The sequence below is a fragment of the Episyrphus balteatus genome, chromosome 2, assembly GCF_945859705.1.
Source record: "Episyrphus balteatus chromosome 2, idEpiBalt1.1, whole genome shotgun sequence".
NCBI lineage: Eukaryota > Metazoa > Arthropoda > Insecta > Diptera > Syrphidae > Episyrphus > Episyrphus balteatus.
The window spans coordinates 33,704,002-33,721,690 of NC_079135.1; the positions used below are offsets into that span (position 1 = coordinate 33,704,002).

The 17,689-nt window shown below is 29.6% G+C and overlaps 1 protein-coding gene across 7 annotated transcripts in view; it reads left to right on the forward strand.

Annotated features, from left to right (window-relative positions):
• The window catches only part of LOC129909194 (protein sidekick-like), a 174,114-nt gene that overhangs the window by 93,156 nt on the left and 63,269 nt on the right, over positions 1–17,689 (forward strand). For all 7 annotated transcript variants that reach the window (XM_055986221.1, XM_055986220.1, XM_055986219.1 and 4 more), the window contains exon 4: positions 15,754–15,953. In XM_055986221.1, coding sequence (XP_055842196.1) covers positions 15,754–15,953 — 200 coding nt within the window. The remainder of the gene's footprint in view (positions 1–15,753; positions 15,954–17,689) is intronic.

Below are 17,689 nucleotides of genomic sequence, written 5' to 3' on the forward strand. Positions count from 1 at the left end.
ACATTTTTATAAAATAAAATTTAATTTAAAATTATTTTTTTACAAAGTTTATAAAAAGCTTTAATATTCTAAGAAGCGTCATTAATCATTTTTTTGTGTCAGTCAATATTTTCTTTTTATTGGCGTGCATATTTTTTACGACATATGTATACATATATTTAGGTACCTAATTCGTTTGATTTTCAATAAATTTAATACTTTTTTTTTTCAATAAATTTTTTATAAGATTTAAATATTTTTCAATGAATTTTAGAAAGATTTAAGTATTTTTTTTCCTCTCATGCGTTGACAGAATAACTCTAGATATATGTAGATGAAGAGACCAAATTGCAGGGTCCAGCTCTTTTAGAAAAAATAACTTTTCTTATCAAAATCGATGAAATATGTAAACAACAAAATTTAAATGCAATATTTTCTAAGCAACAGTAGACATTTTATCTCTTTTAACCCTTTTGAAAATTATTTCAAAGAATTTAAGTGTCTAGGCAACAATATTCTGCTTTAGATTTAAAATATTTCTAGTTTTGGGCCTGATTCCTTAAAGTGAGTAAAAAAAAAGATATACATACATCAACAAAAGTAAATTTCTCCTTTTTGAAAATATTTTCAACATTCCATTTTCTTTTACCCTCAAAAATATATATGGTCATCCTAGAATGGACGTTATGGAGCACAAATCTACATCAGCCTAATTGTGCATTCATCCATCCATACGTTACGTCCATCGTTTATATCTTTGCGTTGGGTTGTAAGAATTGAAGACTTTTTATTTAAAATTCATACACAACACACACCAAAAAGTGGGAGAGTAAATAGGCGTAGGTTTTCGTTATAGAGGCTTAAGTTTGGTTTCCTAAGGGAGAGGTAACTATTTTGAATTTATCTTAACTGAATTGCATTCAATTTCAAATTTTGTTAAAGGCATTTCACAAAACAAATTTAAACTAATAAAAGAACCTGACTAACATTTTGTGATGTTATAAAGTTACGACTCATTTGAATAAAAATTGAAGCAAATGAAGTTCTTAAACAAAAAATTGAAGAAATATTTTTGTTCAAACTAAATTGAACAACAATATCATTGAAACCAGATATTTTTCAAGTTGAAATACGAATTTGAATAAATTGTATCCAATATCTGTTTGCAAATGAAATAGTTTGATAAAAAAATAAAATGCACGACTGGGTCGCACGAACTTGCTCTTAGAGTTAAAGTTGCTTAAATTTTTAAGACTTTTTATATAGAAATTTGGAAAAAAAAAAATAAAATTCGTTTTTTTTTTTAAATTAAAATAAAATCTGAAATTAAATTGCCCTCCAAAACAAGTATGCAGTTTTGATTGAGATATTAACATGCATTTTTAGAAAAAAAAATTTCAAAATCGTTAGAGCCGTTTTTTAAAAAACTAATTTTTTATAAATAATTTTTTGGAAAAAAAGTTTTAAAATAAAATTGGTATGCCATTTTGTAGAAATCACTAATCAACATCTAAAAACAAAATTTCAAAAAAATTTCATGACTCGTTTTCGAAAATTTGATTTTTCAAAAAAAAGTTTTCAAATTTTTTTTTTAAATCCAAAAATTATTTTTTTGGAAATTTTATTTTTGGTTTATATTTAAATTGTATTAATGCTTTTTCACAAAAAGTTTCGTTGAAATCGAAGAAGCAGTTTAAGAGATAATCGGATTTGAAAAAACGATTCTATGGCAGGTACCGTTAATAATGATTTAAAAAAAAAAAATTTTTCATTGAAAGATAGACCTTAGCTTAAAACTAACATTTGAATTTTTTAAACAAAATCGTTGGAGCCGTTTTCGAGATATTTTAATTTTACTAAAATCGGTATATGACAAGTACCGTTATTTTTGGTCCAAAAAAATTAATTCCAAAAACCCCTCTGAAAAGTCGCCAAATAATGCTACATACCAAGTTCGACATTAATCGATCCATCCGTTTAGGCTGTAGCTCCTTATACAGACAGACAGACTGACAGACAGACAGACAGACAGACAGACAGACAGACGGACTTCCGGGACCCACTTTTTTGGCATTGTCTACCATCGTAATGTCATGGAAAAATGTTATCTCAACTTTTTTTTTTTGTACGAATGCATAACTTGATATATAGTACCTATATCGCAAGTAAAAATAATTGAAATTTTGTTTGATTAGAAAATTTTAATACAGTCCCCCCATAAAGTCTTTTGTTTTTTTTAATTATCAGAATTATAAACCTTAGAAAAAGAGCTACAGTTCTTACAGAAAAGGGAAATTAATTTTTTTTTAAATTCAACTTATTGAATCAACACACAAAAATGATAAGAAAAAAGTTACATCCATTCAAAAACAAATGTAGGGAAACATGCATTTTTTATTTATTTTTTTTTTTAACTATTCATTCTTTTGTGAATGGTTTCCATCCAATTGCTGTTTCCTTTTCCAAGAAATACTAAATTCATTGAATACAAAATATAAAAACTTCCAAAGCAAATACATTCTGTACTGCAACTTGGTCTCTCCATAAAGTTATTTTGTACTCTACTCACTCATCATTTCGTGGAAAATCTTAACTGGCATCAGGTTTTCATACTTTTCACAAAATTCCTAGAAAATTCCCTTGGTTATAAATCTGCAAAGTTGATAAAGTTTGGTAAATATGGTTTTGATTCATGGATTTGGTTATTCCAGATATTTGTTTGTATGGTTTTGTTTCATCTTGTCACTTTGAGTTTCCGCTTCCAATTATTGGCTTATAACAAACTAGTTATTTGGAGAAGTTAATATGTAATTGGTTCTAGATTATTCGTGGAAACAGATTGAAAAATTATTGCTCAATGTTATAATATACTTGAGAAAATGAAGAATGTTATTATTTGTAGAATTTAAGACTAAACCTGGTTCTTATTCTGAAAATTTAGTTTTAGTTTTTGAAGAACAAATTCACGAGAATTGTATACTTTTTTGAAATAATGCAAATTATCGAGAATACATTCGATCTTTTGCTTGTTCTAGAATTACTAGTTAAATTTTAGGTAGAAAAACATCATAGAATAATAGTATAGAGACGGGTTGGGGTCAAAATTCTGCCGGGGTCAAAATTCTTTTGTCAAAATTCTGCTTTCAAAATTCTGCTTTTCAAAATTCTGTTTTTCAAAATTCTACTTTTCATAATTCTGTTTTTCAAAATTCTGCAAAAAATTAAAAAAGCTTTTGGAAAATGTTAAAAAGCACGCGCTTTTTAATATTTTCAAATCCCTTTTTTTAATTTTTTGCAGAATTCTGTAAAATCATCTTCTTGAAAAATGATCTGTTTATTTGATTACTTACCTTAGTCAAGTCATTCTTTGAATGCATATTAATTTTTGTTTTATAAATGAATAAATTTGAAAATATTAAGAAAAGGTTTTTAATACTAAACATTTTCGAAAATAATTCAAAATTTTTTAATTTATCAAATAAAGATGAATATTCAAAAATTTGAATAAGAAAAGGAATATCTTGTATCAAACAACATCGGTTAAAATAAGTTATAGAATTTATTTGAAAGAAAGTCAGTCTATGCATTTTTGAATGAAAGTACCAGTTGAATTACATTAATGAGGTGTTTTTTTTTTTATAGTAAAAAAAAAAACAGAATTGGCAGAATTTTTTGGTTCAAGTATAATGTTGGCAGAATTTGAAAAAGCAGAATTTTGAAAAGCAGAATAGAAAAAAGCAGAATTTTGAAAAACTGAATTTTCGTTAAAAAAGCAGAATTTTGAAGCCAGAATTTTGACCCGATTTATATAATATCAAAGTATCATTATTTGGAAAGTCGGTTTTGAGGTAATGGAGTCTTCTTTTGCGGTAGTGGAGTATAAAAATTTACTTTTAAAAAAGAAATGTCAAATTGATCAACAACACCATCTAGTGCTAATAATTGTAAAACAGTTTTGTTATGGTATAAAACTACTCAGTAAATGTCTGAGAGTGAGAAAAATAACTCCCTTTTTTTTAATAATTTTTGAAGTTATACGTAACAAAAAAACTTTTGATAAAAGTGAATTTCTAGCTAAGTGGGCCTTCACATTGACTAACTCTTAAGGGCCCAATAAGCTATTAGCTAATAGTAAAATAACCAGCATAAATACGTTTTTTGAATGCTTTAAGCCTTTATAAAAAAGTGAAAAAGTAGAAAAGTGAAAATGATCAATTGTATTTTTGTACAGATTTTCCGAGTGGAAAACCTAGAAAAAATGTTACACATTTTTGGAAAACGAAAACACGATTTGGGCTCAAACAAAATAGCAAATAGGTATCCAAATTTGTTTGTTTTGGGGCGTACCGAATTTGGTAACTTGTTCTTTCCAAACCTTAACGGCTTTCGATTAAATGCAGTTCTTGTGAAATTTTTTAATTCATTTTAAGAATGTATAAGGCTAAAAAACTGCATACTCAAATTTTGGCAAATACGTTGTCAAATAATATGTATCGAAGAGGTAGGTACCTATATTTGTTGCCACACATTCAAACAAAGGAACGTTAATACAATAATAGAAACAAACAATAGATAAAGTACTCGTAATTGTGTGACTCGTGTTGTTCTTTCCTTTTCATCATTGTATATAAAATGTCAAGTTTGATCAAAATCTTGATTTCGCTATTTTAACGAGAAGGTACACAACTTATATCCTTGAAGTACCTCTAAAGTCTAAACCTACATCTATCATCCAAAATAACGAAGCGAACATCGTCAACTTTTACAATAGATGCTCTTTTAACGTCTTGCCCTTGAACTCATACTAAAAAGTAATTATTTCTCTCACGTTCGTGAAGAATCATTTATATAACCCAACAATCTACATTTCCAGGGCACGTCACGTCACGTCAAAAAAAAAAAACAGTTGGTTGTTTTCTTTTTATTTATTTATTTATTTTTTTCTTTTCAGCACTTTTTTACCATTCGTCACTTTCTAACAGTTAAGTTTGACACGCCATTCAGCGTGATTCTGTTTTGATTGAAAATGAATATCAATGTAATCACTTTATAATGCTTCAATGCAAAATGAAAAAAAAAAAAAAAAAAAAAAAAATACCTATATAAAAAAGTCCTCGTATCCTTATGCTTGAAAGGTGGGAACATTTAATTCCGCCCACTATACCCCACTCCACACTCCTTTCTCTAACTTCTCTCTAGGTATACCTACCTACTAATCGGATGTTAAAAAATATATTATATTCACCTCACGTATAAAAAGTGATTGCGTGATGTTGTGCTTTGATTGAAGTGTACACGAGTATATCCTCCCGCGGAAACGCAGGTTTTAGATTTAGGACGCAAATATCTATAGCTGACTGCCTGCTTGCTTGTGCTCCAACAAGTATATAATTTGGTATAACATTTTCATGGGTAGAAAAGGAAATGAAATCTTTCGAGTTTAATAAGATTTTGAAAATTGAAGGAGGCGTGTAATTTATTGTTGTTGAATATAGGTATATATATATATTTTGAATTTATTCCTATGGTCTATCAGTTAAAAAGTTTTCCAACAAGTATTTAAGTAGAAAAAAAAATAAATAAAAGAATTTGATTTACAGGTGATGGTGGAATGTCTTTAATTGGCAATCTTTTACAAAAGTTACTGAGATTTTGTGCCTTCGTTGGAGGATATTTAATTTGTTTTTTTTTTTTTTTTATATTGTGTGAACAATAGAACTTGCTTAGCAATTTACAAACAAATTAGCAAAGCAACAATCCTTTATGGGCTCAACCAACAAGTTTTTCTAGCCGTCTATCTCGGTAAAATCCATTTCAGCTGTTTTCGATTCCATGCTCACTAACGCCCCTTGATATTTAGTTGATATTCCATTACTTCGATATCATCGGCATTTATAACAAGCACTTGGACGGACATTAGAGTTCCCTTTTATGAAATCAAAATTATCGGTTACCGACATCAAAGTTATTGGTTATCGACTTTGACAGACAACCTTGTCTCGGACGTTTTTTTCAAAATTTTGACAAATGCTTACTATGAAAACAAAATTTGTTTATTTTTTTAATATTCAGAATATCGAAAAAATGTTCTTAACATAAAAGACGGGAAATTTAACTGTCTACGTTAATTGTATTTCCAACTTTTTTGGACGAAAGGATGTCGAGATATTTAATAAAAACTAAAATCCAAGATGGCGGCCAAAAGTTGAATTAGACGAGCGCGAAAAACATGGTTTTAATATTCAGCCAATTCTCTATCGTATGCGAAAAAGAAAAATTGGGGTTAGTAGGTACCTTAAGGTGATTTGGGTTTTTTTTGCAGAAGTGATCTAAATTTTTAACATTATTTGCTACTCCACTTCAATGTTCCTTTGTATGTTTCCCTTGGTTTCGGTTCGTGGTTTGTGTCCTAGGAATGTCCTTTTTAACTTCTGGTAAGACTTCCGAAGCTCATTCTTGCAAAAACATGCATCTATTTCCTCGATCTCTAATTTTTCTTCTTTTTATGTTACTTTTTGTCTGTAGAGCTCATTGATATATCTGGTCAATATTTTCAGTACTGACTGACCTAAGAGGTTATTCAAGTCGCGATTGGAAAAAGATTTGGTGATCTTCTACGATTGTATTCGTCTGAGGTCAAACTTTCTCACAGCATTTCTTTGTTTTGGCGATGATGCTGATGAGTATCAACTCGAATAAAAATGGAAAGTTAATTTCTAAATTATTGCGTGGCTCGTTTTTTCCCACTGTGATTTTGCAGTACTTCGACGAACAAGTAGTTTATAAACATAAAGCCGCAATTTATCAGCGATGGTTCGGCTCTAAAAAACCGTAATATGGTTGAAAGTTGATTGGTTCCCAGATTTGTAAATCCTTTTATGAATGTTGAGATACAGGAATTGCGTTACTAGCTACCAAAATATTTTGCCTCGTTTCAAAGTCGATCAATCTGAATCCTTTATCGAAAACGTGGTATTTTGGAGACTATGCTTTCGATCTTCAAAAATTCAATAGCGGTTTTTTTCTAGAAGATCGTAGATCTTAAATCAGGCTTATTTTGGCAGATTAAGCCTTAATGCTAATTTAATTTTCCTGTTTTTGTTCGCATCCTAGAATTTAACGCTACTAGGTACATTATTCTACAAATATTGGAATCAAAAAATAATTTTTATAAAATCATTCACTGTTTAGTGTGTAGGTGTAGCGTGTAGTGTAGTAGTGTGTTATAAAATAAAATATCCTACCTACTAAAACACATTTGCTCAACTAAAAAAAAATTTAATTGAATTTTTTCCTTAAACTCATGAATATCAATGAATAGAAAAACTGACTCATTAATACAAAATTCATCAAAATTCACCTTTATCCATCAGTTATCAAGTTTAGTCTATTTTTCTAGGAAATAAAAACCTATTTATGACTCAATATCCTTTTCAAATTAACTTGTTGAAATACTCGTATCTCTGCCAAGTTAATTAACAAAAATAAACGATTTCTTGCGTTGTTGGATGTAGTAACAAATTTCCAAACTAATGCATCGGAAAAAAATTACTTAATTTATGCTCCTCGCACTCATCATCATCTAAATTGACACGTTTAACTGAATAATTCTGTTCGACGTGAGTGGGTTGTTTTAACGTGATCTTAATCCCGACTTTTTGCTCATCTTCTTTTTTTTTTTGGTTTTTTTTCATTGAATGTGTGCAAGGAATAACCAAAATGACTAGTCCGTAGTCGGTTGGTAGTCGTTCCTGAGCTCTGACACATGTCATTATGTCCATTTTGCTGCTCACTTCCATCAAAATGTAAAGACATTCCAAGCGCATCACTTTAATTGAAACCACATGACTTTGCTATTGTAACAATGTGTGTGTGTTAGTTATAGTAACCTTTTCCTCATAGCTTTACCACTACTACCCTAGTTATTCACCATTGTTTAAACACTTCTAGAAATATGTATCCTTTTTACTTGGTTCTCACTTTGTCTTAAACCATGAGAGCATATGTACCTAAGTTCAACTGAGGCCCAAAAAAACCCCAAAACGTAGTAAAAAAAAAGAAGGGTTACGTAAAAATTGTACAAGTTTTGGTTTGCACAAAAATTCTTTATGAAGAAAAATTAAAGAAAAAAAACCTTATCCGTACAGGTACCGTCGAGGTAGGTCGTATAAGCCCAAGCATCCTCTTGGTCTTCATTTTATAAAACTGTGAAAATGGGATATCATGCGGTTTTAAGGTGATTCACTGACTGTGCAATGTACATGGTGGCTTCCTTCGTGGCCGTGGTTGGTCTTTAAATTGCAAAAGGAATCAGGGGCATATATGACTTCGTCGTGTTGTTGTAGAGTAGGTATGTGTTATGTTACCTACAAACGGACTGAGGTGGAAGTTGATTAAACCGACAGCCAAATGATATCCCTTCTCTATTTTACTTGCTTCTGTGAGTGTGAGACTTTATAGTAACTAACGCTGCATTCTGAGTCTTTGGATTGTATATAAGAAAAATTAAAGAAAAAAATGATGAAAACCTTATGTTGCATATGAGTACACACATTGGCAACTGTTGTAGGGGAGAATGGGCTATATTTAACTATTTTTACAACAAAATACAAACGATAAGGATTTCGAAAATTGCTCTACAAGATACACAATCTTAAATTGAAAAACTTGAAAAATACCTCAAAACACTTGTAGAGATCTGTTGCCGATGACCAGCCACCGGTGTAGGAAGAACCGTAATCTCAGTTTGAAACTACGACATGGTTGGCTTTAAAAATTCTTACTTTTTTTTGTAGGCATCGTAGAAATATGATTGAAGTTTCATATAAAAGGTGAAATAATAAGCTTTCAGATGATATAAAATTTGTTATAAATTGTTAATTAGAAAAATAGATTAAATGGTGTTAGAAGAAAAAATGATTGATTTTTTTGGTTTTTTTGATGAAAACTAATTGCACGGGTCGTTTGAACGTGACACTACTCGAAGTGTCTTGCACTCTAAATTTTTTGATGCAGAAATGTTCCATGGGGTCTAAATAGTAAGAAAAAAGCTTTTTTTAAAATCTTCTATCGAGCTATTCGTTTTTCGCGAGCTTAATTAGTTATGAAAAAACGTACTTTTACGTACTTTCACTCACGTTTTTGTTAATAACTCTGTTAATAATAATGGTAGAAACTCAAGTAATGACTCCATTCTTAGAAATAATATGACTCTTTTTAACTGCGTTTCAATCAAATTGGTGTCATTTTTAGATCTTGAGAAATTCGAATCTAAGTCCGTTCATTTTTTCTGCCCTATTCGATTTCACTAATCAAAAATTTTTTTTATAGAAATTCAAGGTATACTTTTCTAATGGTTTTTCGTATGCGAATCAGAAGTAAAAAAAACTCCATCACATCAAGTTTTTGAGATATTACCGTTAGAAAATCAAAAATACCCTTTTTTAACAGTTTTTGAGGTTATGTGCTTTTGCGTGATAATTTTTTATAATTGGAGTGCAAGACACTTCGAGTTGTGTCGCGTTCAAATGACCTACCACGTTTGAATTACACACATGATTTTTTCTAGTAGTTTCCGTTTTTAGTAGTATTTAAAATAACAGTTAAAGTGAAATGTTTTTTAAGGAATCTTGAAGTTAGAGTTTAAATTAAAAATTGCCTATCAAAATTTTCTTAATAAAAATCTATTTTCATCAACTATTTTATTGGTCATTTTAAAAAAAAAAACGAAATCCTTGATCGAAAAAAAAATCTTTTGCTTTTAACAAAATTCAATCTAAATTAAAACATGAAAAACCATAAAAAAACAAAAATTTCCACAATGGCACATTTTTGGGCCCAGTGTGTTCACTTACGAAATGGGTATCAAATGAAAGGTGACGGTAAGCACATTACGTGGGTAAAATATTTTCAAATTCGTTAGTGGGGTTTTGGAGATATTTGAGTTTGAAGTTTCGGATTTCAAAATCAAGTTTTCAGCTATTTTTGCGATCAATTAATCGTAGAATGCGTAGAAAGGACTTTTTAGATTGAAAACTAGTTAATCTTTCTTTTTCTAGTACATCATTTTTCTCTAGGAGTTATACTTTCAGAGTAACAGAACCGCAAAGTATCTCATTCTCAGTAATTCCGCACTTAACTCTAAGGGTTGTTTAAAATATTTAAAATATCAAAAAACACACAATTTTCGGTAGTGTAACTCTGAAATTATAACTCCTAGAGAAAAATGATGTACTAGAAAAAGAAAGATTAACTAATTTCCAATCTAAAAAGTCGTCTCTAGTATTCTGTCCGACCAGTCGTTCTCGAGATATTGAGACAAATGCGTTTTTCAAAATGGCGGTCGCCCCACAAGACCAAACAATACGCAATCTGAGATTTGTACTTGGGATAAACCCCTCTTCAATACTGCATTCAAACTTAGCTCAAGTCATAGCTTTTTCCAGATTTTTCCCCATTGACTGAACTATAGTTTCTATTCTTATTATTTTTAATAGGCATATTTCAGCGCGTTTTTGTGTATTTTGCTTATTATAAGGTTTTTGTATGTTTTATAGAACTATTTTATATATAGAATTAAAGGTAACACATTAAGCTATCGAAAAATTACAAAAAAAAGTGCATGTCACCACTGAATATTTTGATATTTCGATGTGCCAAATGCCTCGCTTAAAAAAATCACCTTTTGAGAAGTAAATACCTAATATGTATTATTTTTTTTTAACAAAGAAAAAAACTTTTGATACAGATTTATAGACAAGAGAAATACCTTTTAATTTATACCAATATTATTTCTGTACACCCATTATTACGCATTCTACGATTAATTGTTCGAAAAATTAGCTGAAATCTTGATTGTGAAATCCGAAACTTCAAACTCAAATATCTCCAAAACCCCACTAACGAATTTGAAAATATTTTACCCACGTAATGTGCTTACCGTCACCTTTCATTTGATACCAATTTCGTTAGTGAACACACTGGGCCCAAGCTCCATAGAAAAATGTGCCATCTCCTTTGAACTATTTTTATTAAAGATACAAATTTAAAAAAAAAATAACTTTTGGGATTCTTCACAACGTTAGTCAGAGAAATTCGATTTTGAGGAGTCTTAAGTCGAATTTCTCTCTAACTCGTTAAAGCAAAGAGATTATTAAATTTTGTTCAATTTGATAAGAATGTTTGTTCTTTGAAATTTGTGTGAACATTTTGGTAGTGGGAGAATTGAGAACCAAACCACTTGGATAAATCAAGTGGTTTGGTTCTAAATTCTTTTGTTCTTTGGTGCAGAAAAGTTCGACTTTATAACTTAAAATTAATTTCGGAGCGATAGAAGTATAATGTAAAGTACATGATATAAGTGTGTTTTACATCCTGAATCAAAAAAATCTGCACTTTCAAAATAAAAAGGAATTGTTTAATTCTCAGCTCTAGGAACTTCCCCTAAATTATACACAACATAATTCTATTACTCCACAATAAAATCTAAGTATAATTAAATAAAATTTTTCATTTCTGTTCAAAAAACACCCTTTCATCTTGAATATTTGTATAAACTCTTTCTAGCCTGATCAACTGTCACATGCAGTTTAAAAAAAAAAAATCCAATAAATTTATTCATAAAAAGAACACGTATACGCCACAGTGGATGCAAACAATGTGCAAATATGACATAAACAAAAAATTAAGAATACAAATTTAACACAAAACAAATATAAATACCTACGTTTACTTTGTAACTAAAAAGTCTAAAACTAACATAACTACTCCAAAATCAAGCTCTTAAAAGTATAAAACAAGAAATTATCCCCATTTAAAATTTAAGTGATTTTTGCGGTGAATTATTGAATTTTTACTTCAGTAGGCTTAGTTTTTTTTTTCAATTTCTTGAAACTCTCAACAAAATCAAACCCTTAACATACCCAACTCTCCCCTATTTCATATTTTCTACTAAAAAAATGAATTTTGTCGGATATGTGGATATATCTCGCGAACAGAGCATCCGGTTGAGTGCGGCTAAGGTGTATATAGTAGAGAATATGCTAGATGAAATTTTCACCCCCGACTTCGTCTTTGGCCCTTCCACTTGGGGTATAGTTTTAAGCTATAACTCTGTGAGTGCTGTGCTGTGCAGCTGTGTGTGTCGTCGTCGTCGTCAAATCCCTAGGTGCTGAATATTCATTAAAATTGTTTCTCTGAATTTTCTGCTTTTTTTTTGTTGTTGTTTTGTTTTTGGTTATGGGTCTTTTCATTTTCTTGCTAAGGTGTTTGTGTGCATACTTCATCTTCCAGTCAGAAATGGATGAAATACGTATTCGCTCAACTTAGCGAAGAAAGACGAAATGGAATACAGCATTCATTATGATGGTGTCAACCCTCCTCATATTCATTCATATATGCGATGATGATGATGATGGTATAGAAGAAGCTCAGGACCAAAGCTATGGTAGGTACTTTGGTTCCACCAAAGCCGTCGTCGTCGTCACCACCGCCGCCGCCGTCGGCAACAGAACTATATGAATTTTGGTATATAATGGAAGATGAGACAAACCCAAGGGATTCAGTGTAATCTTTCAATTTTCAATTTTACACTCAGCGAATGAATCCACATTTTCCCACCTCAGCGTCTCACATTCGTTATGGTGTTATTGGTGTCGTCGTCGTCGTCCTGTTTAGCCTAAGACTTGGTCTCAATGGACATAGAAGGTACATGTAGGTCTCCTTGTTGAAATTTTAATAAGATTTCACAGTGGAATGCACTTGGACCGGCTACCATTCCATCATTTTAATCATAATCATCATCAGTGGATAGATTTACCTTCTTGCGAATGAGTTTTGAGGGTATATAGCCTTTCATATGCGTATTAGATTTTATAAATTTAATCCCAAGAAATGGAATTTTCATCAAATTGCTTTCCAATTTTTCATTTTTCGATTTTCTATATTACCTTTTGCCATAATCTGGGATCTTGAATTGAAGTGCTGGTTGGTATAAAGTATTGACTTTTGTGTAAAAGTCAATTTCAATTTAACGAAGACACTTTCTGTTGGAGAGACTCTTGTGTGTGATGATGGACGTGTTTTTTAAGGTGAAAAACCAAAAGTCATTAACATTGGTATTTTGGGATTCGGCAGAAATTTGGGTACCTTAATATATTATATTTTGTGAAAAGGCCATTAAGGCTATATAATACAACAAGCTTGAATTCAGGGAAAGATTTTAACATAAGGTCTGGGAGAGAGATAATAATTAGAGTCCTGAGCTCACATTTATATGGAAATAAGTCATAATTACACAGCCTTTTTGTATAATGCTTTGAAAGATTTTAATGAAGAAATATGTTTATTCAAAATTTATACGGACACACCTGAGTCGTATTAAGGATAAGATAGATGGAGGGACATTGTATAAGAATCAATCCTAAGATGAGTTATTGTGTAAAGATTAATTCTTGGGTATTTTATAAAGCAGAAGACGATGTTGAATTAATTCTTATTATTTTCAAGCTTCAATCAGAAGGGATTTTATTGTGAAATTTCTCATTTTCAAATGAATTTCTATCAAGGATTATGAGTTTTTGTAAGAATTCAGGAAGTCCATTATGCAACTATGAAATAGAGTAAAGTTCCAGTCCTTCAAAGAAATAACAATTTCTGTTAAAACCTTTTTAAAATATTCTTCTTTTCTCTTCTTCAAAAAGTTAGTGGTAATATTTTTCTACAAATAGTTTAGCTACTTTATCCTTACACGTGGATATTTCTTTTCTATTAATTGCATTGCTTGTGATTTTCTTTGAGGGAGAGAGATTCACTGGTAAAAAATTAATTAATTTTTGAAATAGTAATTAATTTTGCTTAATTCTTGGAAGTTATTTAAACATTTCAACCGCGATTAAGTTGAAGACAAGTTTTTGATAAGATTTTTTAAATAATGAAAACAAGAATTGAACATTCTTAAGAAGCGGAGAGAAAAAAGAGAGAAATTTTGAAAACCCAGGTTTGTAATTCGAACGCTTTTAATGGGTTATATCTAGTTGTAATTGCAAAAAAAACTTCTTTTTTTGTGGATTTATTGTGAAGAGGCATTTAATTATATAAACATAAAGAAAACATTATCAATATAGCAAATTTAATGTATTAAAAGAATTCGCTGTGTGTTTAAAAAAATATTGGGTTCCGTTATTTTTGTAGTAGATCTTCTAGACGACCTCCAAAAAAAAGGTGTCTGGCGGTAAGCAAAATTTCTCAGAAACGGCTGGAGTAATCGACTTGAAATTTTTACAGAATTTTCTTAGATACTTTTGTCAGGTAATGAACGAAGGAAAAAGGTTTTTGGCGATAATTCGATTTTTTAAGCCACTTTAAAGTGTAAATTTTCGTGAAAAACAACGACTTTTTTCTTTGGAAAGTCGCCATTTTGACTATTCCTTCGTTCATTACCTGCATTCATCTATCCTGAAAACGAATCTTTTGGTTTTTTTAATTTTAAGTGACTTGGATTAGAGATATCTTGCTCACCGCCAGACACCTTTTTTTTGGAGGTCGTCTAGAAGATCTACTACAAAAATAACGGAACCCAATATTTTTTTAAATACACAGCGAATTCTTTTAATGCATTAAATTTGTTATATGGATATGTATTCTTTATATTTATATAATTAAATGCCTCTTCACAAAAAATCCATAAAAAAGAAGGTTTTTTTTGCACTTACAACTAGATATAACCCCTTAAAAAGTTAGTTCAACTTTGAGCTTTCAAAACCAAAATAAAATGTTTGAATTTTTGTTTTTTTTTTTAACTTAGTATTTTTTTATATTTTTATAAGTAGCTCATTTTATGAATTAACTTTTTTAAACAAAACATGAATATTAGAAAAAAAAAACGTTTGCACTTCAAAGTTAGGGTTCGCAATAAAAATTTTGTTTTGAAAAAAACCACAAAAAAAATTTTCAAAAAGGTGATTTTTTCAATATTTTGCATTTTTTAACTTAAAATTGAAATTTGAGGAACGGTTTTTCGACAACTTGCTCGTACTTAAGCCAACATCTAGGACAAAACGATTATTTGTTGTTGTAATTTTTGTTTGCACTTGAATATTTGTATTTACTTTTTCAGTATCAACTAAGCAGAAGCGTATATCAAAAGAAACATCTTTTTAAGCTCTATTCATAACCGAAAAGCAAAAGTTTCTTAGAAACTTGGTTGCTGATTTATTTGCATCCAAACATTTTTTTTTTTTTGACATTTGAAGTCAGAAATCTGCAGATGAAGTCTCGAAACAAGTCTTGGATTAGAGATATGAGTTCCAAATGAACAGACCTATTTAGGTAATTTTTTTTCAGATTTTTGAAAAAATTTAAAAAAAATTAATTTTAAACAATTTTCCCCAAATTCATCAAATGATATATCAAAAAAAAGGTATTTTTAAGCTCTTTTCATAACTATAAACCAAAAGTTTCTTGGAGGTCTAGTTGCTGGGTCATTTGCATCCAAACATATTTGTGTACATTCGTAGGCAGATATTCATCTCGAAACCATTCCAAAAAAGGAAAAAAATTAAATTGCTACTTGTACCTACTTTAGTAGAAATTTCCATGATCAATTTGAATTCTTGATCAGAAAAATCTTGGAATCCAACAAGCCTATAGAAAAAGCTGAAATTATAAAAATTTTAATTGCATTTAAGTTGACATTTTTTATATTTATTTTAACAAATTATATTCATATTTTTCTATAGCTTCAATTTAACTTAATTTTTCTTTTTTTCTTTTTAGATATGACAAATGGTGGTGTCCAAGGTCCAATTGATGGCTACAATTCATTAGCTGAACTAACAACACCTCAACCAGTCAGCTATACAAATCCAAAATGGGTCGAACCATATTTTGATGCAGCAACATTAAAAAACGTTACCGCTTTGGTTGGAAAATCTGCATATTTAAGCTGTCGAGTTCGGAATCTCGGCAACAAAACAGTAAGTCTGAAAGAATTTGATATTTATTAAGTTTTTATCCATTAAATTTTTATATACGATGAATTTCCCTCAACATGTTCTCTGCAGGGAATTTTTTTCTTAGAATTCAAATTTGTTCATGTGGTCATTATGGCAATGTAACAATTTTAATTAAACATCTCTACAAAAAATAAATACAAAAAAAAAATAAAAACCACGTCGTTGTTAATAAAAGTAGCCCTTTCTTAACACTACGTAAAATTTATTTTTACCGGAAATATTTTTTTTTTTTTTGTATGCCAATCAGTTTCATTGAAATCGAAAATCATGTCTGCAAAAGACAAGGTATTAATAAATATACAAATATGATATTTTAATAAAAGAGTAAAGAGTTCCAGCGAAAAATGTTAACTACAAAGCGAGTCATAACTTAAATACCTTTTTAATGAAAACATTTTTTTTTAAGGTTTGACCAAATAAAAACAAAACACTTATTTTTTTTAATTAATACAAATTTACTTTCTAGTTCTAAAAAAATACAATATGAGCCCTAAGGTCTTCTTTTATCTATTAAATTTCATTGAGAAAGTGCTAACACAAAAAAATAAGAGGCAATTAGAAAAGTTAAATTGTCTATTTTTATCTTTTTGATAAGGACTAAGCCCTCCCAAAAAAAAAATTGTTCCTTAACACCATGAGTAATTACATATACAAAGTTTTTCCTTTGAACCATACCTTATTAATTTATGGGTAAAATTTCTTAATAAACACCGCATTCAGGGTTGAAAATAATTTAATTATTACATGGAGGCTGTTTAAATTTAGCAAGGTTGGGTGAAAAGTAAATCATTTTACAAGGAAAAGATACGAAATAAAATTAATGTTTAGTTAAAATAAAAAAATTAAACAATTTTAGAAGAAAATCGTCTTGTTAAAAAGAACTTTCAGTTGAGGAACTGACAATTAAGTAAAATTTAAAATTTTATTATTACTTGTTTTTAATTTAGTATTTTTGGTCAACATTAGATTACTTTTAAGGAATATTGTTACTGTTCAAAAATTACAATAGTAGAATTAACAACTGAATATAACAGCCTAACTGCAACTATGGAATCATACTAACATTTTTAAAACATTTTGTCGCTTTCAAGGCATAAGTCGGAATTTTCTAATTTTCAAGTGAGACATTTAAAGTTTTTTGAATCATTAAAAAATGGTTTTGGTTGTCAATAAAAAACAAAACTCAAAACAAAACTGAAAAATTGCATTTTTTTTTTGCTTTTGCTATACTAAGTTTTATAGAAAACGCAATATTTAAAAAAAAAATGACGTTTTTGGAAAAAAATAGAACTATTTTCGAAATTGGTTTTTTCTGCCTCTATGGAAAAAGTTATTAAAAGACAAAACTAAAAATATTATATTATTTTAAGTCAATTTTATTTATTAAACATATTTACGAAAAACATAAACAAAAACTTATTTAAATTCATCTTTTTAACTCAGTTGCAGAACCGGACTAACGAACAGTATAAAACGACAAAAAAGCCGAAATGATGTAAAAATCTTACTGGGTTGCTCTTTTTTTAATGGGGCATTTTCTTAGTTGTGCCGTTTTCTTCGAAAACACAAAACTAATCCTATCTACGATAACGGCATAACTAAAGAAATGCCATTAATGCATACAAAATGACAGGGATATTTGTGAAAATTTACAGGGGTACTTTTTCATAACGTGGGAACTAGAAGAAGTAGAAAAG